The following is a 23,722-nucleotide window of genomic DNA, read 5'->3' as shown; positions in this document are numbered from 1 at the left end:
ATGACTTTGTTGTGAAATGTATTTAGGCACTTATTATTCAATCCTCGTTAATTCTTTGTAAATAAGTAAAAGCAGCTTACTGCTTTAACTTATTGATACATCCCAGTGTCTAGTAATAGAATATTGCCAACAACGATTTTGAAGTGGTCGTCGCATGAACGATTAAAGGCCTAGTATTATTGTATCAAGCGATGCAACTATGCAAATGTTTAAATGCCCTAGGCAGGTACCAACATTTCTAATGAGTTACATAATTTTCCAATGACTTCGAATTACTTCCACGATGAAGAAATAACATCGTATAATAAATATCAAACCCATATTTTTTTAATTTACCCAATTCATATACAATTGAGACAGAGCTCAAGTATCAAGGTGAATTGTGAGATTCTTGTTAAGATATCTATAATCTCTGATAGACCCTAAGATTCGTGCAAACTATTGCAAACAGTACACAACAAACCACAGAGGGCACCAGTCTCTGTTGACATAACTGTTTCAAACTATCCGTAATTTATTATGAATTTCATGAAATAACTTTGAATGAAAAGCCCAGATTCCACGTTTGTCAGCGGTCCGACTCGTAAACTGAATATCTACTTTATGACACGCACTTCATCAAACTGAAAAAGGCTGTTTTTGTGGATTTTTGGGACCATTAAAGTTTTTCCAATAAGTTTTTTTGGAAATCGTCTATCGGTAGCAATTAGGTCATGGCTGGCAGGCAACTTTATTATTAGCTTCGCTTATTAGTTGGTAACACATTTCAAATGTCACAGTTGTCAGAAATTGACCTTCGGGCTCGGTTTTTTAATAAATATTTTGGAATATTGGAAATGATAGATTTGATTGCACAGTGATTTTGCACTCCAGTTATAATAGTAAAGTAACCATGACCCAACAAAATCAAGTTAACGTCGATATCGAGGAAGAAGAAAGCGATGAGGTGACACCAAGAACTAATGTGTTGCACAGACTGGATTCTAGACCTTCGATTCCTAATAGAAATAATATAGGGCTTGGTGATCGACTCAATAGTGTATTCAGAGAGATACGACCGCTGGTTGAAAATGCTAGAATGGTAAAACATTATTTCTTCATTAATTTTCGTTATAATGTAAATGTGCATTAATATCGAAATTTTGATTTTTATGCAGTTTTGGTACTGCGCAGTGTGACTCTTAAACATTGCAGTTAAACTAAAATATTTTAATTTTCACTGAGCTTATTTCGTTATTTAAGGTGAGTGGTGGGTGATTTAAATGATTTAATTCTACTAAGAAAAGAATGCTAGTAATATTTCTATTTTCGTTAAGATTCGTGAGCGACGATAACTTAACTTTTTTTTTTTGAAATAGACACGTTCAAGCTATTCTATTTTTATTGGGTTGATAATTTAAGGTACATACACAATGAAAATAAAACTAAAGTTATATTACCTCTGTGCATATAGATTTGTTTTATTATTATTTTTGTTTGGGTTTGGTATTTACTGAATTTTTACTAGTATCACTATCACTAATTGGAATCTAAACTAATTTGAATTTTAGTAGGATGACTAAAATATTTTCTAAGTTTAAAACATTACTTAATAGTTATGTACCTGCTAATAATTGCTAAATGATGGAGAGATCTAAACCCTCTAGAATGCTCCTAACTTTGTTTTTTTAAGATTACTTCATTGCATGTTCTGATTTGTCTACCAGATAAAAAAAATACAAACCAGTAAATTAAAATTAAGATATTGAGAATTATTGTCTCCCAATTCATTTTAATGTAATTACATTGAAAACTGGTAAGGTTAGGGCTATTGAAAATACATCTAAATGGGAGAAAAGGAATTCAAAGCCCCGTTGTTGTAAAGTGATTTTGTAGGCATAATGAATGAGATGTGACCCACCTTCAGACTATGTTTGTGTCTCAGAATTTCAATAAAATGTGTTTTTTTTAAATGTTCTATATCATAGACTCGACTGTCAATTGTCAATTAGCATTCAAGTGATGATATACCAAAAATTCATATATCATCCATTTTAAAATTTAATAACCTAACAATTTTAAATATTCAATAAAGCTGACAATTGAAATAGTTTTTTTTAAATGTGTCACAAATAGTGAGAGTGTTTGTATTATGAGCTTGTAGGTGATACCAACATCCTGCCTATTTCAGCTGCAAAGGATTATAATATATCATTCAAACAGAACACATTTACAGAACAGAATTATTCTTTCTTTACTTCTAGAATGGGCAGGAAGGTGCAAAAGTATATAAAGGGTGAATTAATTAACAGTAAAACTATCTAAATGAACATTGTAATGATTATGGAAGACTTTGAGTACATTTTATGTCATTAGTTCACTCAAATGCTCATTTTCTTCTGGTATTGTGTGAATTAATGTGAAATTACCACTCAGTCTGCCATATAATAAACGATTGTTCAATAACTTGATATGACCTGAGAAAAACATATTTCCTAAATATTTTCAGGGAAATAATGCCAGATTATCATTACCAACATGGCTACCAAGAAATCCACCAGGTACCCACCAGATAATAGAAGTTGGACTGCGTAGGCCTCAAAGTTCCATAGCACATGTGAATCTTGGACCAAATGCTCAGACCTTTATTGTGACTGACAGAGGAACTTCTCCAGCACAGAGATCACAATCAACAAGTCACGCATTGAGTGCAAGTGCATCAAATGATTCCAACTTGTCAGAGCAAGCACCAGAAAATGCAGAGATTAATGTGTCAGTAAATCCTGCCAATAATAATAATATTCACGATAATACAGACAATGACAGTCAGAGTGACGATGGAAATCCACAGGTACTATATTCAGAAGAAATTATTTTATTTAAAAAGCAACATCATAATCATGGTCATCATATCATCATATTTAATTGAAATTTTACGAAAATAATAGTTTTCAAATTAATTATTTCAGATTGTCGATGTACGTGGCACACTGAATCTGTTAATACGCTATGCACCATTCTACTTAATTCTATTAATGAAGTTTATGTATGAAAGTAGAGAGGGCATATTCACATTCACAATACTATTTTGCACTTTCGTACACAGCAACTGTCTAGTAAGGCGGTAAGTTATGATTTTATATAATTTTTAACTACCATTTGATATATTGCTACCACTTTATTATCTTTCCCTTTAACTTCTTTGAATTATTGGCTATAAGCTTCACAAATGTTTTCAAAATTTAAATGTATTGAATACATTAACTTTATACATGTCTAAGATCTTAATTTTCTTTAATTGATATATAATTAAGGGTGATAATAATAGTTCAAGATATCATTATAAAAGTTGGCCAAGAGAACTGTGTATGAAGGATTTTTCATGATAATTGCATAACAAAAATCAGGAAGATATGAGCTACTACTAGAGCTCTTGAGCTCTTACTAGACCATCCTCATACTACAATATGCATTGTTATGCAATAACAAAATCAGCAAAACACAGTGCACCAATGTTTGAATCAAACATTGCACAACTAAATTTTAAAAGAATTTCACAAGATAGGTCATCAGTGCATAGCAATTAGACACATATCTAACTCAAATAAAGACATACAAACATGATTCATGTGTCGATGCAGTCTCTGAAAATCAAATATTAAATAGAACATTAGAATTTTAAAATAGAACATTAATTTTGTGAATTTTTACTGTTCAATAACAGTCCTAGAAAGCAAATTGTTAATAATTACTTGTTAATAACATATTGTCTACTGAATCCTATTTCTTTTCCAGAGAGCATGCTAAGCAAATGAACCGAAGCATCTTGGCTCTGTTTGGAGAGTTGATGTTCACATTATGTCTTATAGCCATTGTGTATCTGTTATTCGGTCACGGGAAGCTCTTACAGAATGTTATTATGTTCCCTCAGTACACAGAGCTTGGGGTGTGGGAACTAATATGGTTGGTTGTACTGACCGATCTGATAGTTAAGATCATAACTGTGGATGTGAAGATTGTTGTGACGATGATGCCAGCTTGCTTACTGCCATTCCAGAAAAGGGTAAATTAATTTAATTGCTTCAAATTATCCATAAAGCTATCCATGAAATCGAGATGAGAATTAAATTATAATATTTCCAGGGTAAAGTATATCTTTTCACTGAAGCTGTCTCCCAACTGTACCGTTGCTTCCTTACGATACAACCCTGGGTGTTCTACTTGATGCAGTCATACGAAGGCTCCGAAAAGATGGTTGGAATGTTCCTTACTTCGGTCTATGTTATCGCCAAGGTGGTAGAAATACTGACAAAGCTGAGGCTCTTTAAAAATGCTACTTGGACTCTACTGCAGAGTGTGGTTAGTATTTAAAGTTGTATATTTTTTTTTTACTTCACTAGGAGATCGCGTAACGACCTCATACTATACCTGATCACTGGCGCCCATAGACATTATATAATGAATTTATGTAAATAGTTTTATCGACAAAAGTACAGTTACGGACTTTGTGTTGAAGTGTAGTGTTGAAGGCAACAAGAATAAGAGAATAAAAAATAGTAATAATAAAATATTGTATACATATATTTTATAAACTCATACATAGTATAATTATATATGTATACACATAACATTATAATATCATAATAATAATATAAAAATTTGTCAATGTCACCATCTACGTTAAAACATGAGTTCAAAAATCAGTTTTAATTTACAATTGAAACGAGGCTCTTCAAAGTGGGATGAAGGACTGCTTCACAGCAGAAACAGCCATGATGGTGGTACTTGTAACTATGAGGCGTCATATGTCCTACCGTCTATTTTACCAAGGTCATTTTGCGTCTCCATAGTGAAGACTGATAAATAGAACATTAGAACCTGATTCAAGTATTTAGGAAAATTACAATAATATTACTAATTTAGACAGCTAAAGTATGATTAAATTTCTTTATATTGAAACTTTAAGCGCTGAAGACTATTTGACTACATATTTTTTACTGGTGGTAAGACTTCTTGTGAGTCCGCACGGGCAGGTACCACCACCCTGCTTATTTCTGACGTGAAGCAGGTTTGAAGGGTGGGGCAGCCGTTGTAACTATACTTGAGACCTTAGAACTTATATCTCAAGGTGTGTGGCGGCATTTACGTTGTAAATGTCTATGGACTCCGGTGACCACTTAAAATCAGGTGGGCTGTGAGCATGTCCACCCACCTAAGCAATAATAATAAAAAACTTGTATGCTGTTGCTGGTATACTTGTTTCGGTTGTTTTATATTTTTATTGTATAAACGGGTGAAAGTGTTCACATACTTAAGAAGTTACCTATAGACGCAAATCGCTCCACACACCTTAACACATAAAGTCTAATTTTATGAAACGGAAAACTGCAAAATAGCAGCCATTTGGAAACATGTAAATTTTTTTTTTAAGGTTTATTATGACCTGGTTACTAAGACCATTAAGTAATGGGAAACATGTAATTAAATCGTCCACAGATCTTAGCAATAAAAAAAAATTTTGAATTATCTGTAACCTGGTCAATATGTTCTTTCACAGAACTTAGGCACCAAACCGACCTGCGAGCAGCTACTGTCGGCTGGCGACTCCTGCCCGATATGCCATGACGACTACACGACCCCGGTGCGGCTGGGCTGCAGCCACATCTTCTGCGAGCTCTGCATATCGGCCTGGCTGGACAGGGAGCACACCTGCCCATTGTGCCGCGCCAAAGTGGCCGACGAGCCGACTTGGCGCGACGGCTCCACCACATACGACTTTCAGCTGTATTAGTGTTTATCCCTTAGGTTTTAGAGCTCATATTTGTTTGTTATAGGGATAAGTGTAAATGTGTCAATCTATCTGTATTTATATCTATCGTTTATTGTGATTAGTTTTTATGGTTCTTGATTTAAGGTTGATTTTTCAAAAATCAAGTTATAGTCAGATAGATATTATAATGCTGGCCGAATATAAAAGTATTGTAATTCTTGATTAGTTCGTGTTGTATGAATAAATCTTATCTAATTATTGACAACAACCTTCGCTCGTTTAATAGGGACAACAGAGATTAGATAGAACCAGTTTGTGAAGATTGGACTGTATTTTTTTTTAAATATTCTTAGCCAGTTTGTCGCTAATATTTATGATAAGCGCGTTTGTACAAATAAAAAAAATATATAAAAATTTTTGTGGTTATCGAACACACTTTTTCTGTAATAGAAGCTTTTTCTGTAATAAAAAATACGAAACAGGAATACAAGAATCTAGTAGAAAGAGTTCGCGTTTTATGTCTGCCAGATACATAGATGTTGATCAATGTCATCCATAGTTTAATGTCGATAAGTGTTATATAATATTTTAGTTTTACGGAAAGCTTGAATCCAGTTCCGTCTGTTTGTTAGCAAGCTTTAAGCTCTTGAGAGGAGATAAGATAGAATTATTACACACGGTCAAATCTTGTAGGGCGGTGTCGATGATTGATATGAATTTATTAAAAATACAATAAAAAATTAGTGTTAGATAGATGTTGTGAAAAAAAGTAGAAAAATTAAATCAAGTGTTTTTTTAATTAAAAATGGTGTAAATACAAAAGAAGAGTGAATGTCTTGTTGGCCCAGAATTGTATAAACATTTATTGAACTTTAATATAGCCTATTTTATTTTTGATTTAGGCCGCATTTTGAAGGCGAAATGTGAGTGAGAGACGATTAGAAAGAAAAGCATGTTTTATACAATTTCCAAGGGAATCTATCCCGAAGCGAATGCGGTAATGTTACAGAAAGTTGACACGAACATTCGCGCGTCGCACGAGTCCATGGACTCTGTCAAGTGATTTTTTGTGCATTGCGTGCTGGACGAGCAGTATGCTTAGTGCGAGTTTTTTAACGTTCTCGATAGAGTAAAAGTTAACTCAATTTTATATGGAGTTGGAACGTTTGCCTACGTTTGCCGCTAGGGGCGTTGTTTTCCAACTGCATACAAATTTGAGTTAACTTTTACGCTATCGAGAACGTTAAAAAACTCACTAAGCACACATCATCAGAAAATAAAAATTGAGATGGCACTTTTTTTTTTGGCAAATATGATCTCATCAAGGATTCTTAAACGCTGCGTTTGAACTTGTTTCGGGAACGGTCTCGTTTATTTATTATGAAAAGGAAATAAGGTTGTTTGAAATTAAATATTTGAAACAATGTAGACAGCGGGTGGATCAAAAAGTAGAATCGTGCGAATTTTGTTTATCAAAAAATACAGTATCGCCCCTATAACGCGGTAGATTGTTTCCGCGTTGTAAGAGTATTTACGCATAAAGCGCTTGTATGAACCCATATAACGCGATATGTACAAATATGTTATATTTGATATATTTACAAATATAACACATAATACCAATGATTTTACGATTGAAAAACTATGAACATAATAATATAATAAATTACTTTTATTTTATTTTATAATAACACAATTGACAAAATATGCAAAAGTACGCGAAATTAATTATGAGATGCACAAATCATTTTAATTTTCACAGTACCGAAATGTAACGTGTGAAATCCCCGCGTTATATGGGAGAATACCTGTGTTATACGAGGGACCTTTTTTATTGCCCTTGTAGACAGTCGATCATACGGCCCACCCGTTGGTGAGTGGTAATCGTCGCCGATGGAATTGAGCTATGTCAGGGGCAGAGCCAAGCCGCTGTCTACCGATTGAAATCGCGTAATATGAAAATGCGTTATAAGAGTACCGTGTTATAGGGGGATTACTGTATTTAGAAGATCAAAAAAGTAGTAACGAGTACTATATGAGTCGACTATTATCAAAGCCGGCAATGTGACTTTTGGACAATTATTGGTAAATCAGAAAAACGAATTATTGACTTTGTATTCCATTGGTAGTCACAAAACTCTTCTGAACGACATCTTAGATAAATAACAACAAGTTAATACTTTATTTAATGCTGGTTTTGAACCGTATTTTTTGAAGGAGACGATTATATTCAAATCAATCTGTATTGACATATCAATAACATTTTTTTGTCCAAATGCACAGATTGCCACCTTTGATAATAGACGACTCATATATACAATTGATTATAGTAATTAATAATGTATGTGCGATTTTCAATTATTAAAAGCGACTTAATCAAATTTCATAACGTCGCATACCCCACGTGACTGGGATGATACCAACATTACCACAATCTAATATTCGAATAGATTAGTTAGTGAATATATAAATTTCAATATTATTATGTTGCATATTACATTTAGGTTACAAGAGTTAGAAAAAACTTCCTAAATAATTAAAATTAAATGTCTAAAAAATATAGGTATGTACTCATTTAGGACAGTTATGTAGTTAAGATTTTCTCTTTTTGTCCATGGTACTATTATAATACATTTAATAGAATTTAGCAGTTTAATTATAATAATGGCGGTCTTGGATGAATATTGCCTAGAATTGCCGAAAATTTCATTAACGCCAAATCCTAAACATGCATGACCCGAATGATGGTATGCCTCTTATAGTTAAAATTATGTAATTACAATTATTCCAATTTAAATTAATCTACAGTAGTTTGATAGTAAACATGCCGTTTCTTCATAAAATTGTGTATTATACAGATAATAATTAAATGTTAAAGTAGGTATAATAAAAATCTTCATAGCGGATAATGTGTCTCCATGAAATAAAATAAATATAAAAGTAGTTAGATCTCTCTTTAAAGAACGTTGTTAGCCTGTTTACATTTGCTAATAGTATATGACATCTATGTTGCTCTCTTTTTTAAATATTAAAAGCATTTAGGTGGCTTTTTCAATGAACATGAAATATCTGGTAGCAGTAAGGTAATTTTATTGAAGCTCTCAAACCACAGTCTAACATGCATTTTATGTATCGCTGTATATATTATGTATAAACTATTAGTTACAAGTATATTGTGATATAACCGTTTTAAAATGAAATATGCAAAAATAATGTTTTGATTTTTGTTTGCTAATCATGTTTTATTTTTATTTTTACGTTATACAAAGATTAGATTAATAGTTTTATTACATTTTATTGTACAGTTATATTTTTAATAACTTTAGAGTGTGTGAGAATGTCGCGTTTTTAGCTGGAACTTTTGTTTATTTAATATGAGGTTTCGCTTAAAAAATGTACATACATAATTTGTTGATACACAACTTAGAAAATGTCTTTTTGATGCCTTCGTCGGAAGTCTGGTTACGAATTATCTTATTAACTTCATAAGCTCACCGAATAGCGCTGATTTTTCTACTCTAATTTGGCACCATATTAGACTACCATGGGAGAACTTTTTAGGGTCTCCTTTGGTAAAAAATTGTTTTTAGTAGTAGAATTATATCCAGTTGTCAATGGTGTGAGTGGAAATTAATAATTAACTATATTTATACTTTTTTCATAAAACCACGCGCGTATAAGACAAAATAATTTGTGATTTGTTAAATTTAACAATATTAAATGTAACTTCGGTACAACTAAATGATTGATCGCTAAGATAACATCAATTATATATACAGATATTATGTATCTTATGTAACATAATATTTGTTTATATTTTATTTATGTAGAAAAGCCATTGATTGTGTTAACTAAACTTGTATGTTAAACGTTGTTAGAATAAACATTCCTATTTAAAATACATTGACATTAAATTAGAAAAAAATATTTATTAATCGTCTCACAATATAAAACTTAGTGTTGCATGTTTTAAAAGAAATCTCGATGTCAGTGTAGCCATTATAAAAATAAATCAGTTTTGTCTTAAAATATGAATTATAAGTGAGGTCTGAAAATGATGTTGGTTCGAAATTATATTTTTGAAAATTCGGAAGTGCCTACAACTGCCAACGTATGTAGGTAGGTGTGAATGTAGCATTTGATGACTTATTAAAATGTTTAAGGGTAAAATACTATTTTTTTTTTCACTTATAAACCTGATAACATCATCATTCTCCTGCCCTTCTCCCAGTCGCCTGGGGTTGGCGCAACATTTTTTCTCTTTCCATTCTCTTTCCTCTATCATATACCATTTCTTCGCTCACTCCCCTCTTACACACATCGTCTTTCACATAATCCTCTAATAATATGTGCAGCAAAAATGAATAAGATTCATTTAATTTTCATTTTAGAAAAAAACGTTCGTTTGATTTGTTGATAAAAACGTAACCAATAAACAATAAAACAACAGTCAATAAAGTTTAACCACATTTTAATCATAGCTTACACTTAATTATATATGACGTAACATAACTCATCGCTTAAGATACTTTCTGCCTACAAACGTGAAAAAATTAAATAATTTAGATCGTTAATAGTAAATTCTAATTATTATTCAAAGTATCACAAACATCTGATAGAGTAACACTGCTCATAAGCGAAGCGTCTATCGTACATATGCATATATAGGACTGCCGTCTGCTGGTGCTTCCGGGACCAAAGCTCCCATCACAGAAGTGTTTACGGTTGGCACAGAAACTGTTATTTGAACGTCAGTTATTAAAGGATCATTGAGGACGTTTATAGCGGCCGAGGGAGGCCGAGTCGTCCGGCTGTCACGGTCACCGAGGACGGGTCACCGGGTGACCTGCGCTCACGCGTCACTACTCAAGACGCCGATAATGTTGACACAATAAGGTTGTCACTTAGCCCTAGAATAAGTTTTCTTCACGTGATTTAAAACGTCTCGGATGAATCGCCGTCGTGTGACGTCACAGGTCGACAAACACGTTACGTTTTCAAAATCGCACTCACGGAAATGGTACATTACAAAAATAACGTCACTCAAAGGAAGCGTTTTGGATATTTGTTTGTTTAATTAAAAAAAATATTTTAATATAGATATTTCGATGAGTCGGTCTACTGCTATTTAAAAATCGAATATTTTGTAATGATTTCCGTCTGAACAGTCAATCCTCATGTTTAGGCGTCGCTCAGCAAATGAGACTGCTGTACGACCACATTTACGTCGGCAACGTAGACGACCATGTCGCAGCCCTCGCCGCCGGCCGCGGGGGCGCGGTGTCTTCGTTACGAGGAACGAGTGGGGGAGTGCGTCTCGCACGTCGTGGTCACGTGCACGGCGAGGGAGGGGGCGGGCGGCGGGGGTGGGACGGACGGTCCCGCCTCGAGGTCGGGCGGCGTGGGGGACCCGTACAGAAACAACGAGCGGAGCCGACGCGACCGACTCGAACTGGAAGGTGTCGCTGGAAATAAAAATAATCACGTAAATATTATGTAGCCGAATTAAAATTCAAATTTAAAATATGTTCTTAAATTGTAAGTTACTTTAAAACGAATCAATTGAAATTTTATTTAGTCTGATTTATTTTACACTTCTTGGAAAACGTACCTTAGTTAACTTAGGTAATAACCAGTTTCTAATTTCATTATGATTGACTAATTTGAAACTTAGATTTCATGCGTCAAAGTGCGTAACGCCATTTACATCTATCTATAGTTAACCGATAACCTCTCAATATTAGGTGGTCTATGAATTCGTTCACCTGTCTATCCAATAAAAATATAATATGTAGTACTATTGAGAGTAAGGGTATAGTTACGATTGGGCAGAGCGCTGGTGGAGGGCAGGTCGTCGGGCCATGAGGCGGCAGCCGGCGACGCGTCCTGCAGCGAGCCCGCCAGGCCCGCGAGTGAAGCCGCGCCCGGGCCCGCCGCCCCCGCGCCCCCCGCCCACCCTGCACCCCCCGCCGACCCCGCCGACAGGGACGCATCGCCTGCAACACGCGTACACCAGTAACCCTCCGCAACTACACGACCAACTCCACACTAGAAACTGTTTTTTTTTAAAGGGATTTTATGACCTGGTAACTAAGACCTTTAAGTCATGTCTTATTTTAATTTATACTCATATTTTTATGAAAAATGATATTATGCAGTGTAATGAAATGAAGATGATTAATTTGAGATATTAATCAACTGGGATGAAATTAAATGAAATGAGATGAGATTATAGGTATACGATGAAATATAATCTCAGTAAAATGGTGGTCATATACTAAGATTTTTTCAGTGGATTTTTTTGGAGGATCCCGAGAAGTTACTTCCGGCGGCTTTGTTACATTTTCCCACATTCACAGATATTAAACAGTTAATAAACCACCGTTATTACACATTTAAACCTGAAGAAACACTAAACAGACAAAATAAAACAAATCACACAACTTCACTCCTCGCGTTCCCGCCAAAAAGTCACCGGTAACTGAATAAGCGAGTGAATTGCAGAGCAAGCGCGCGAGCTGTAGTTACCAATGCTGGGCTCCAGTCTCCTGGAGGCGGCGTCGTCCTCGTGGGGCGGCGGCGCGGCGCAGCCCCCCGCCCGGCACAGCGACACCGGCACCACGCCGTACACGTAGAACAACAGGATCGGCACTCCGATACCCACGGCCAGACTCGCCACCAGGGGAGATACCACGAGCTGTACCAACAACAGACTTGCTTAGACCGATTCTAGCACTTTTATAGCGTTAACCTAGTTATAATTGGTTACCGGAACTGATAGACAATGTGAATATGCAATCTATACTAATATATAAATCTACAGTGGTTTTTACGGATGTTCCGTTATAACTACTGAACCATGCATCCGATTTACTTGAAACTTGGTATCCACGTAGAAAATACATGTACTTAATGGATAGGCTAATATTTATATGAGTGTTGGACTCCTACACGAGTTGCGGGGGCGTTAATGATGAGAATCGTTGTGGGGGTGAGAAATAATTATGTTAATTTTAAATGCCCAGCGAAGCGGACGGGTACAGCTAGTCGTTGATAAAACCCAAAAATTATGAAATTGTGCCTTAATAAGATGGTCGGCGCATTCGTATCGAGTGACGCGACCGTGTCGGTGTTCGAATCCCGCTATCAGGTACCAGATGGGTGGACGAGCTCACAGCCCACCTGGTGTTAAGCGGTTACTGGAGCCCATAGACATCTACAACGTAAATGCGCCACCCACCTTGAGATATAAGTTCTTAGGTCTCTACTTATAGTTACAACGGCTGCCCCGCCCTTCAAACCGAAACGCATTACTGCTTCACGGCTGAAATAGGCAGGGTGGTGGTACCTACCAGAACAATAATACTTTTAATAGGAAGGGGTGGTCCTTCCTTCCCGTTTTTGGAGGGTGGGGGGACAGTAGTTATACAATACAGTTAGACTGGGTACATCGAGTGGCACTGACCGCGGCGGCGACTGCGGCGGCGACGGCGGCGCGCCTCTTGATGACGGAGGCGCGGCGCAGGCGGCGGTGCGCGCGGCGGCCGGCCCACAGCGGGAGCCCCACCAGCAGCGCGGGGAGCGCCACGCCCGCCACCACCGCGATGCCGAGCGGCGCGCCCGCCAGCGTCCCGAGCTGCCACAGCAACTTCTTCTTTCGGGACCACGGTTTTTTGCCCCAAAACGTGCAGCCGCTCGGACTGAAATCGTTTTTATAATGATTTCATTAATCGACTGACTTAAATAATAACATTTATGATAGAGTTACAAAAAAAATATTCAAAATCAAAAGTTCCTGGTTTTAACACATTGACCGCCGCGTAGGTCACCGGTGCCCTACGTGGCGTACTAAAATTATGTCGATTTCTGTTACTAAGCACCTAGTTTGGTAACTTTACCTTTGTCGATTTCTGTTACTAAGCACCTAGTTTGGTAACTTTACCTTCTTTTGTTTCTAGTGTATGTATTTTAGGTCTCTTAGAAATAGATTCATTCTCATAATCTTCTGATTCGTCTTTCTAAGAAAGAGTCTAATAGATTTTCCGGTGCTTTAAGGAAATTGAGGAGAAAAATCGACATAATTACGCCACGTAGGGCACCGATGATCTGCACGGCAATCAACGTGTTAAGTACGTGAAAATGTATTGCTAAATTCTAAATAATATAGAAAACACTTCATATTTTTCAATTGTCAATGGCCGGTTTCTTTTGCCAATCGTCTTCATAGTCCAATGTTCCTGTTATTAAATCTACTTTTACGCTTCAATCTCGCATTCTATCATCAATATAATTATTTCCGATATTTCATATGATCACTCACCGACGAATGCTACCACGAAAAGTATAAAGAATTCGAAACATCTCAAATCTATATATTTAAAAATGAATTGCTGTTCGTTAGTCTCGCTAATACTCGAGAACGGCTGGACTGATTTCGCTAATTTTGGTCTTGAAATGAAAATGCTCGGTATTATATAAAAACACACAATTTTGTTTTTCCTTTAATGTGTCTCCTGTCGGACGGATTCCTTTTGTTTTTTTTTATTTATTTACTTTATACAAAAGTTTAGGTCTTTTATTTATCGATTGAGGCAGTACGAAGTCTGCCGGGTCAGCTAGTAATATTATAATAACAACAACAAAAGGGCAGGATTATAATCCTGTTTACAGTAAAGTAGTTTCAATGACGTCTGCGGCTCGTGTGAACCGAAAAAACATCTAACTTATTCATCACCGTTCCACGATCATACACTACCTACCCATTTTAATCTATATATCTTCCGTCAACCGGTGATTCTCTTGAAGACTTAAAGTCCGCTAAAGTTCTAGTATCTTACATACCTGAGATAATGCAAGTCCGAGACCTCCTTCATGCAGAGCCAACAGAACTCGGCGCCGCACACGCAGCAGACCATGTGGTTGCAAGAGCCGTCCTCCACCTTCACGATCAGCACCGAGCAACGGGGACACGGCTTCACTTCTCCTGCAATTATATCAAGTCAGAATCTTACAGTAATTTGGGCCTACATTTAGTTTACCGGCAAAGTGGAGGGAAACAGATCGCGGGGGCGCAGTCGAAAGCGTTGATCTGGCCAAGTCCGTACCACCCTCGATTCCAACGTCTATGAATTCTCCCAGAGTAGAACGTTGGCATTGAAAATGCACGATCACCTTTTTGTTTTGGCACATTTGATTTCATGACTTTTTCTTACCAATTAATCTACAGTTATATTTTTGTTTGTTTGTTTTGTTTGGTTTATTTTGAGTAATACTTGTCGTATACTGTTATCTACCCGCTTCTTCTTTTTCTCCACCTTATCTCACTAGGTGGGGTCGGCACAGCTAAATTTTTCCCTTTCATTATCTTCTATCAGCCGTCATCTCAACACTCACTCCTTTCTCCCTCATATCGTCACTCGCAAGCTCCATTCATGTCTTCTTCGGTCGACCTCTTCCCCCCTCTACCTTGGACTACTATGGTAGTCGACCTCTTCCCCCCTCTACCTTGGATTACTATGGTAGAATGGCGCTATTGTAAAAATAGGTACCAGTGTTGGTATGATTAGCGTTAATGAGTTAACATACCCTGGTCAATATCGGGGTGTGTCGGCGGCGGCGCTCTGGGGGGAGGCTGCCGACTGCGTCTAGCCGCGTCGCAGGTCTGGGTAGGATGCCACGCCGCCTTGCAGTGGTAACAGAAGGACGCCCCACATCCGGGCGCCAGGCAGGTCAGCTTCGGACACGAAGCGCAACCTGTTGCCACTACAGCGAAACTGAAAGACAATTACGCATTTTTATTGCAAACGTTATTTAGGTGCTACTTGAAGAAGTCGTCGTGACCTAAAGGATAAGACGTCCGATGCATACGTGATGAGCGATGCACCGGTGTTCGAATCTCAGACGGGTACCAATTTTTCTAATGAAATACGTACTCAACAAATGTTTACGATTGACTTCCACGGTGAAGGAATAACATAGTGTAATAGGTATCAAACCCGCAAAATTATAATTTGCGTAATTACTGGTGGTAGGACCTCTTGTGAGTCCGCGCATGTAGGTACCACCGTCCTACCTATTTCTGCCGTGAAGCAGTAATGCGTTTCGGTCTGAAGGGTATGGCAGCCTTTACATATGGTACATATTAACAAATGATGTTATTAGCAAAAGTTAAATTACTGGAATGCTTTGGATTTTACAGAATGCCAAATTTTAGTGCAAAAGATTCAAGAGCATCACTTGAAATTTCGGGTCATGTATAATATGGCGTTGACTGGAAACACAGTAGGTATGGGAGTAAATAGTATCGGTTCAGATAATGTGAAAACTGCGCCGATATATTCATAGACACAACCCATTGATTTTCTCGCCGGATCTTCTCAGTGGGTCGCGTTTCCGATCAGGTGGTAGATTCTGCAAAGCACTGTTCTTACTAGGGTCAGTATTAGTAACGCCTCCTGGTTTGGCCCCGGGAACTGACCTACACGTTAGGGTTATGCTGACATTGCCTCTCAAGGCTATCAGCCTCTGAAGGCTATCATCAGCTTTCGGTTTGAGCCCCATGAGCTCACCTACGTCAAGGCAAAGCTGAAATAGCCTCTCAAGACTATCAGCATAGGTAGGGGAAAAAGGCTATCAGCTAAGCTACAACAAAAAAGAAGGAAAAGTAGCGTATTTTCCAAAAGGCGGATTTTTTCCTAAATTCGTAGATTCCTCGTATTTTTTTATTGCTTAGAAAGGTGGACGAGCTCACAGCCCACCTGGTGTTAAGTGGTTACTGAAGCCCATAGACGGCCATCTACAACGTAAATGCGCCACCCACCCACCCTGAGATACAAGTTCTAAGGTCTCAAGTATAGTTACATAGTATATTCGTGAACCTCTTATAAAACAGGCAAGTTTTTACAAATATTATTTCGTCACGTACCTGCAATCGGGTGCTGGACACCATCGCGTGTCTGGATCGGCCGCCAGAGCGCGCCTCACTGAGAATTCTTCATATTTTTCAAATAAAACTGGATTGTCCACGATGTGACGTACATCTATAAATTAAAAGGAAATTTTAATTAACTTCTTTCAAATTTACGGAAGATTCAGTTTTAAGTCGGAGTAAATTCGTCTATAGAAATAAATAAAATTGGAGTGTCTGTTTGTAATAATAAAATAACCACTTTTTACTAAATGCGTAAGTATCCACCACAGTATATACCCCAGTACGTATACCAATATATACCTAGTCAGGTCATAAATTCTGTCACATGTTTAATGTAAAATAATTAAAACAAGTTTATTCATTATGTAACCATTCATATACCAAAATGAACTTAACAAAACATAGATTCTTATGACACTAAAGTTTATTCAAAATGACCTCCGTGATTTTGAATACAGGCCTTCAATCTGCGCGGCCAGTCGTCTATCGCAGCACGAACGAGGTCCATGTCAATATCGGCGGCTGCCTTAATCAAGGATGTCTTGAGTGACTCCAAATTGGGATGAGGCTTTGAGCACGCCTTTTCCTCCAAGTGTTGCCATATCTTGTAATCTAACGGATTCAAATCTGGACTGGAGGAGGGCCAGTCTTCGTGCCGGATGAAGTCGATTTCACGCGCCGCTAGCCAGTCTTGTGTGCTCTTCGCTCTATGAGCTGGCGCCAAATCTTGTTGGAATACCCAGTGCCTGTTATTGAACATGGTATGAGAAACAGGTTCCACAAGGTTTGTCAGGACTGTATTTTGATACACAACTGCATTCGTTTTTACACCTTTCTCACAAAAATGTACCTCTGTTAAGCCCCAATAAGAAACTCCCAACCATACCATGAGCGAAGATGGAAAATGACCTCGTTGGACACGCGGAATACGGTTGCTCGCTTCTTCACTACTGTGTGCGTACACCTTATCATTTTGTTTGTTGTAGCTCTCTTCTACGGTAAAAATTTTTTCATCCGAAAAAAGAATTTCCTGATATTTTTTCCCGCGTACCGCTTCAACAAAGCGCGGCATCTCTTCAGTCTCAGGTCCATTAGACGAGCATTCAAACGATGTCCTGTTTTTCTTCGATATGCCCGAAGCCCTAAGTCTTCATTTAACACCCTTTTCACCGTGGTTCTGCTTGACCCCATCTGAAGAGCCAACAGTTTCTGCTTACGTTTGGATTTCTTTGAATTCGCGCCTTCACAGCTTTTATCACTGCTGGAGTCCTAACAGACCGAGGGCGACCACTTCTTGACCTGTCATCTACACTAGAGTCTTCATTGTATCGTTTGATGGTACGATAAACGAATCTTTTGGTTATATTCAAATTTTTCAGTATGTTAAAAATTTGAATTGGCGCGTAACCGCAACGATGCAACGCAATAACTGCAATACGGTCTTCTTTAAGCGTCCACTCCATATTTAAAAATGAGTAAAATTTCTAAAAGTATACATTTTTATTTTCATGAATAATTCGAGATTCGAATTCAATAAACTTTTTTGTGGTCAGCATTCTAAAAGAAAAGTTTTTACTGTGTGACAATACTTATGACCTGACTAGTTATATATATTTTTTGTCTGTCTGTCTGTCTGACTGTTTGTTCGGGCTAATCTCTGGAACGGCTGTACCGACTTTCACTGATAGGTAACTGAATATATAAGGAGTAATTTAGGCTACTTTTTTTAAATTAGCTTCGCCCCGCGGCGTCACCCGCGGTACGACAATAACCGCGGGTAACATCGCGGGACTCAGCTATATAATATAAAATGGAAATATTTATTTTAAATAGTCCTACCAAAAAGTCTGTGACAGTATCGATGTGAAGTCATTATCGCCAAAATAGTGAACCATGAAGATGAAAGATTAGTTTTTTTGTTTTGTTACGTTCTTTTTTTATTCTTTGTTACTGCCAGGTTTGTATAAAAGAAAATTCAATAAGATCATTAATAAACTGCGGTTGCCGAAGCGAAGCGAGGGCGGGTCGCTAGTATGTAATATATTTTTGATGTTCCGAGAACTGGGCGTACTTGTTTACTTGTAAGTCTTTTATTTAGGGCTTTTTTTTGCTTAGTTGGATGGATGATCTCACAGCCCACCTGGTCTTAAGTGATTACTGGAGCCCATAGACATCTACAACGTAAATGCGCCACCCACCCTATGTATTCATAGACTCGTGAATATTTTATCAAAGTCACCCCTGAAATAGAAAAAGCCTTTCAATTTGCTGAGCTGAGCATGTCAAATTGATACACACACACATGGGTACACATATACCTACACAAAAAGAATTATAAGAGACTTTTTGAAGCAATCGGGTAACAATTTTAACAGAGGTCCACATAATAACTATGTACACTTGTCTTATACATTTAGCATAAGGGTTTCTCGGAAACCGAAACAAATATGGATATTCCCGAGCCGGATACCAAGAAACTGGGTACATCAAAGCCTTTGCACGCGTCGCCCGCTATTTTCTTGGAAACTTTCAGCGTCCCTTTATATAAAGGGAAAACGTAACATGCTTATTTTAAACAACCAATTTATTTCTTTAATATATTTTGTACACACAGCTGTTAGAAGAAACACGACAATAAGGATACAGAGTACAAGGGCACTACTTATTTCATGTTGAATTCTCTTCCAGTAGGCACGCAGAAGGAAAGAAGAATTAGGAACACAAACCTAGTGGCATACAGTAAACATACATATAATAATATATACACATACATATACAAATATATATACTTTTATTTAATGATAAATAGTGTTCTTTAACAGATTTCTTGAACGCTGCTATGGTTTTGCACGCTCGTATGCCTGGAGGGAGGGAATTCCAAAGTACAGAAAATGACTTTGCGTGTGTTTTATGAACAGGACATTTGAGGAGAGTTTTAATGTGTGTTCTACAAGGAGCAAGGGAGGGACGGGCATAGGTATTTATTTTAAGCGGCACAAACAATACGTTCTTTGTAACGACTTTTTTTTTACCCTTCATCGGAAAATTTTGTCGCCGCAATCGGACTTACTTTGGTTTCATTTCAGAGTGTTACTCCAGTGTAAAACTGGACATAGCCAATCCGAAACTAACAAAGAAAACAATTCAAAGGCCGCCCGCCGACGGCGACACAAGATTCTAGAGACAATTGCAAAAATACCTATTATTATTTTTCCTACCTATGCTGATAGCCTTGAGAGGCTATATCAGCTTTACTTTAGCGTATAGGCGATATCTCGGGGCTCAAACCGGAGGTGTTGCTAACACTGGCCCTAGCAAGAGCAGCGCTTCGCAGAATCTACCACCGGAACGGAAACACGATCCACTGAGAAGATCCAGCGAAAACTCAATGGGCTACAAATACTTAGTCGATACAAACGCAAGCCAAAAAATTGGTACAGATTAGCTTGGACTCGTAACTTATCAGAGATATTTACGGTAGTAGGAAAACAGACAGATTAAACCTTTTGACTACCATGTATTATAGGTTACCGGTGCCTTACGCGGTGTGCACTGAAGTAATTATGTCACATACATCGCGATAGTCTAATAACAATTTCGTTGCTCTTATATCGTTCCAACTTTCTAAATGGTACTAAAATTATTTTTAAAAGCGGTTTCAATACTAAATTCACATTTTTTTTTTCCTAATCGCCTTAACTAATTCACAAACTTTCACAGTTAGGGATATTAATAATTTACGACGAATTTTCACTTAGATAATTAAATTACTCGCGGTATACAATTAAAAAAAAAAACCCATATTTTTATACGCTGCGGAGACGTGGACTTTGCGACAGGTCGAGAAAAAGAAGGTCTATGCAAACCAAATCATATTTTATTTATTCAACATAAGTGAAACACACTTGTTGAACGTTAAAAAGAACTACCGCCATTTCACAAAAACTAGCCTCCGTCCTGAGAAGAACTGGCAAGAAACTCAGCGGGCATGTCTTTTTTTTTTTTTAAATTAGTTTTTTTTAAATAGTAATTTTTACAAGATGTGTTATAACGTAACAATTATTGCAATATTGAAATGCCCGGAGCGAGCAACTCAACATGTCAACTATACTCTAGAGATGTGATGCTAAAAACGAATGTTTGGTATTTCATGGACTGAACTTCGCACTGATGTTTCCATTCTTCAAGAACTCGGCATTAAGCAGCGCCATTCAGCACTCGTGAAAGGCCGCATACTATTATTTTTTGGACATGTCTCCCGGCGAGGAAATGACTCCATCGAGCGCCTTGTCGTTCAGGGCAAAGTAGAAGGCACCAGACCGCGTGGAAGGTTGCCCATGCGATGGACCGACAAAGTCATGTCGACGTCGTCGTGGCCTAAAGGATAAAACGTGTAGTGCATTCATATCTAACGATGCATTGGTGTTCGAGTCCCGCAGGCGGGTACCAATTTTTCTAATGAAATACGTGCTTAACAAATGTTCACGATTGACTTCCACGGTGAAGGAATAACATCGTGTAATAAAAATCAAACCCGCAAATTTATAATTTGCGTAATTACTGGTGGTGGCACCTCTTGTGAGTCCGCACGGGTAGGTACCTCCATCCTGCCTATTTCTGCCGTGAAACAGTAATGCGTTTCGTGGGTTTCGTGCGTGGTTTGAAGGGTGGGGTAGCCGTTGTAACTATACTGAGACCTGAGAACTTATATCTCAAGGTGGGTGGCGCATTTACGTTGTAGATGTCTATGGGCTCCAGTAACCACTGAACACCAGGTGAGCTGTGAGTTCGTCTACCCATCTAAGCAATAAATTAAAAAAAAATATTGAAAAACTTGCAGTCGCATCTGCACTTGTTTGTAAAAAAACCATAGGAGCAAATAATATAGGTATATCTTCTCATATTATGAAAAATTTGTAAATCTATTTATAAATAATAACACCTAAGGTAATATTATTTATAAGTTAAATCAAAATTGACTCTGACCTCTAAGGTCAATCTCTAGAGGACTAACGCGTACAGCGAACAATTTTTTAGGGTCAGGACAAGTCAATTAGATTTGAAGGTTAATCGGTCTCTCGTGATCGGAGATAATTTTACAAAAATATTATTAATTTTTGGCATAGTCAGGTCAACGAACCTACGACCTCACTCACGTTCAGTCGATACCGGAGCTCTTAGATATTAATGTCGCTACCCTCCTTGACACCTTGACACATGAGATCTAAGTATCAATTGCATTGTGCACTAGTCAAACCTTCACCCTTCATTCGTTATGTGTATGTCAAATGTCTGTCTTGAATCTATACTTAATATATAAATCTACAGTTGTTTTTTACGGATGTTCCGTTATAAATACCGGACCATGCATCCGATTTACTTGAAACATGGTATCCATTTAGAAAATACATGTACTTAATGGATAGGCTAATATTTATATGAGTGTTGGACTCCCTAACAATAATGACAATAAATAATAATGTTAATTTTAAATGCCCAGCGAAGAGGACGAGTACGGCTAGTTTTATTATAAAATCATAGCGAGGGGTGAAAGGTTATTTGGCTTAAGCGACATTTCGCTTAATACGCAAAATTCAACTTTATAATTAAACCAGGTGATAGGTCCTCACCTGATCAAAATGGGGAGTGTATAGCGCGCACGTCCCTTTTTTATTGCCCTTGTAGGCAGACGAGCATACGGCCCACCTGATGGTGAGCGGTTACCGTCGCCCATGGACTTCAGCAAGGCCAGGGGCAGAGCCAAGCATTTGTTCTCCTTGTGGGTCTTGGAGGGGCGGGGGAGCGGCAAAGACGCCGTCGGATCACGAAGCTTCCAGAAAGGAGACAGTCCTACAGTCGATATAGCACCATCGAACTACACCTTACGTCGACATCATTAAAAAACTATACGCCTTAAACTAGGATAGTTTTAATTCGTTATAATGTCCATTTTTTTTCGGTATTAGCATCAACAATTCGATGTTTTTAATCGAACTTCAGTTATGTGTGTTATTAGGTGTAAACCAAATCATATAGCTGACGTTTTTTTTTTTACAGATATTATTTCCAAATTTTAAGCTTAAAATGGTTCTCCCGTAAAGTTTAAAAAATGTCGCATAAACCAAAATCGTTCACTTATCGATCGCATTTGGCAAATGATTTTGTTTCGAGCGCTTTACCCTTTATCGCCCTGCTGAATTCGCTCCATTCGAGAAAACAAAAAGCTCCTTTGTTCTAAACGTTCTTCGCCTTTTGCATAACTAAACCGTTTCATTAATTCTGACTAGACCCATGCGGGAATATGTGCTTTAAATTTTTGAGCCTCAAATACCTGCGTAATCGACATACGTGTACACAAATCTAGCTATGGTTCTCAAACTTTTTACTACACTCCCTTCTACTCATAGCCTTAGTTATTTCCGTATCTATTCGCTGGCAGCCTAAGTGGCTATTCATCTTATCGCGGACGGATTGGTAAGCTCACGGACTCAACATGAGAGATCTTGCTAACACTAACCCTAATAAGATCAGCGCATCGCACCGGATCGGAATCGCGACACACTGAGAAAATCCGGCGAGAAACCTTCTATGAGAGATCGAACCAGGATTACGTGATGAAAGCAGTGGTGGATCTCAGCGAACGTTGAAACTAGATCACATGAAATTTAACGAATATGAGACGACGATTCGCTGGTTTGAAGCAATCATTTTTAAGCGCCCCTTCCATCTCCGATGCCAATGACGTCATTAACAATTAATTATCGGGCTAGCCCCAACGTAAATTTTAAAAGAGTTCTAAATTAGTCATTTCTTATTGGATTTATAGCATTATATGCGTAATTTCTTTTTATTGCTTAGATGCGTGGACGAGCTCGCGGACCACCTGGTGTTAAGTGTCACCTGAGCCCATAGACATCGCTACTGCCGCCACCCATCTTGAAACATGAGTTCTAAGTCTCAGTTTTAACGGTACAACGGCTGGCTGCCCCACCCTTGAAACCGAAACGCATTACTCTGCTTCACGGCAGAGTTAGGCAGGATGG

At 37.7% G+C, this 23,722-nt stretch overlaps 2 protein-coding genes across 2 annotated transcripts in view; one reads left to right on the top strand and one right to left on the bottom strand.

Annotated features, from left to right (window-relative positions):
• The first annotated feature begins 764 nt into the window (after window positions 1-764).
• On the top strand, window positions 765-6,622 carry LOC114253073 (E3 ubiquitin-protein ligase RNFT2). Its single transcript, XM_028187833.2, has 6 exons — window positions 765-1,081; window positions 2,489-2,830; window positions 2,949-3,103; window positions 3,775-4,042; window positions 4,123-4,338; window positions 5,537-6,622. The coding sequence occupies exons 1-6, from the start codon at window positions 893-895 to the stop codon at window positions 5,768-5,770; spliced, it is 1,404 nt and encodes a 467-aa protein (XP_028043634.2). The 5' UTR covers window positions 765-892; the 3' UTR covers window positions 5,771-6,622.
• A 3,581-nt stretch (window positions 6,623-10,203) lies between these two features.
• Window positions 10,204-23,722, bottom strand: part of LOC114253106 (E3 ubiquitin-protein ligase RNF19B) — an 81,976-nt gene continuing 68,457 nt past the window's right edge. The window contains exons 4-10 of the mRNA XM_028187868.2: window positions 16,674-16,788; window positions 15,335-15,522; window positions 14,591-14,732; window positions 13,215-13,449; window positions 12,278-12,446; window positions 11,572-11,745; window positions 10,204-11,214 (exon numbers count right to left, since the gene is read on the bottom strand). Of these exons, the coding sequence (XP_028043669.1) occupies window positions 11,039-11,214; window positions 11,572-11,745; window positions 12,278-12,446; window positions 13,215-13,449; window positions 14,591-14,732; window positions 15,335-15,522; window positions 16,674-16,788 (1,199 nt within the window). The 3' untranslated portion in view covers window positions 10,204-11,038. The remainder of the gene's footprint in view (window positions 11,215-11,571; window positions 11,746-12,277; window positions 12,447-13,214; window positions 13,450-14,590; window positions 14,733-15,334; window positions 15,523-16,673; window positions 16,789-23,722) is intronic.

This window comes from Bombyx mandarina, chromosome 06, assembly GCF_030267445.1.
Source record: "Bombyx mandarina strain Sakado chromosome 06, ASM3026744v2".
NCBI classification, from domain to species: domain Eukaryota; kingdom Metazoa; phylum Arthropoda; class Insecta; order Lepidoptera; family Bombycidae; genus Bombyx; species Bombyx mandarina.
Note: the sequence above shows the minus strand (reverse complement) of the source record. Positions and strands in the feature narration are given on the sequence as shown.

What these genes read in the sequence shown, in the direction of transcription:
- LOC114253073 (XM_028187833.2), top strand. Translation starts at nt 893, where the DNA reads ATGACCCAACAAAATCAAGTTAACGTCGATATCGAGGAAGAAGAAAGC. An exon ending in TACTGCCATTCCAGAAAAGG is followed by an intron (nt 4,043 to 4,122) that starts GTAAATTAATTT and finishes TAATATTTCCAG; the next exon opens with GGTAAAGTATATCTTTTCAC. An exon ending in GGACTCTACTGCAGAGTGTG is followed by an intron (nt 4,339 to 5,536) that starts GTTAGTATTTAA and finishes GTTCTTTCACAG; the next exon opens with AACTTAGGCACCAAACCGAC.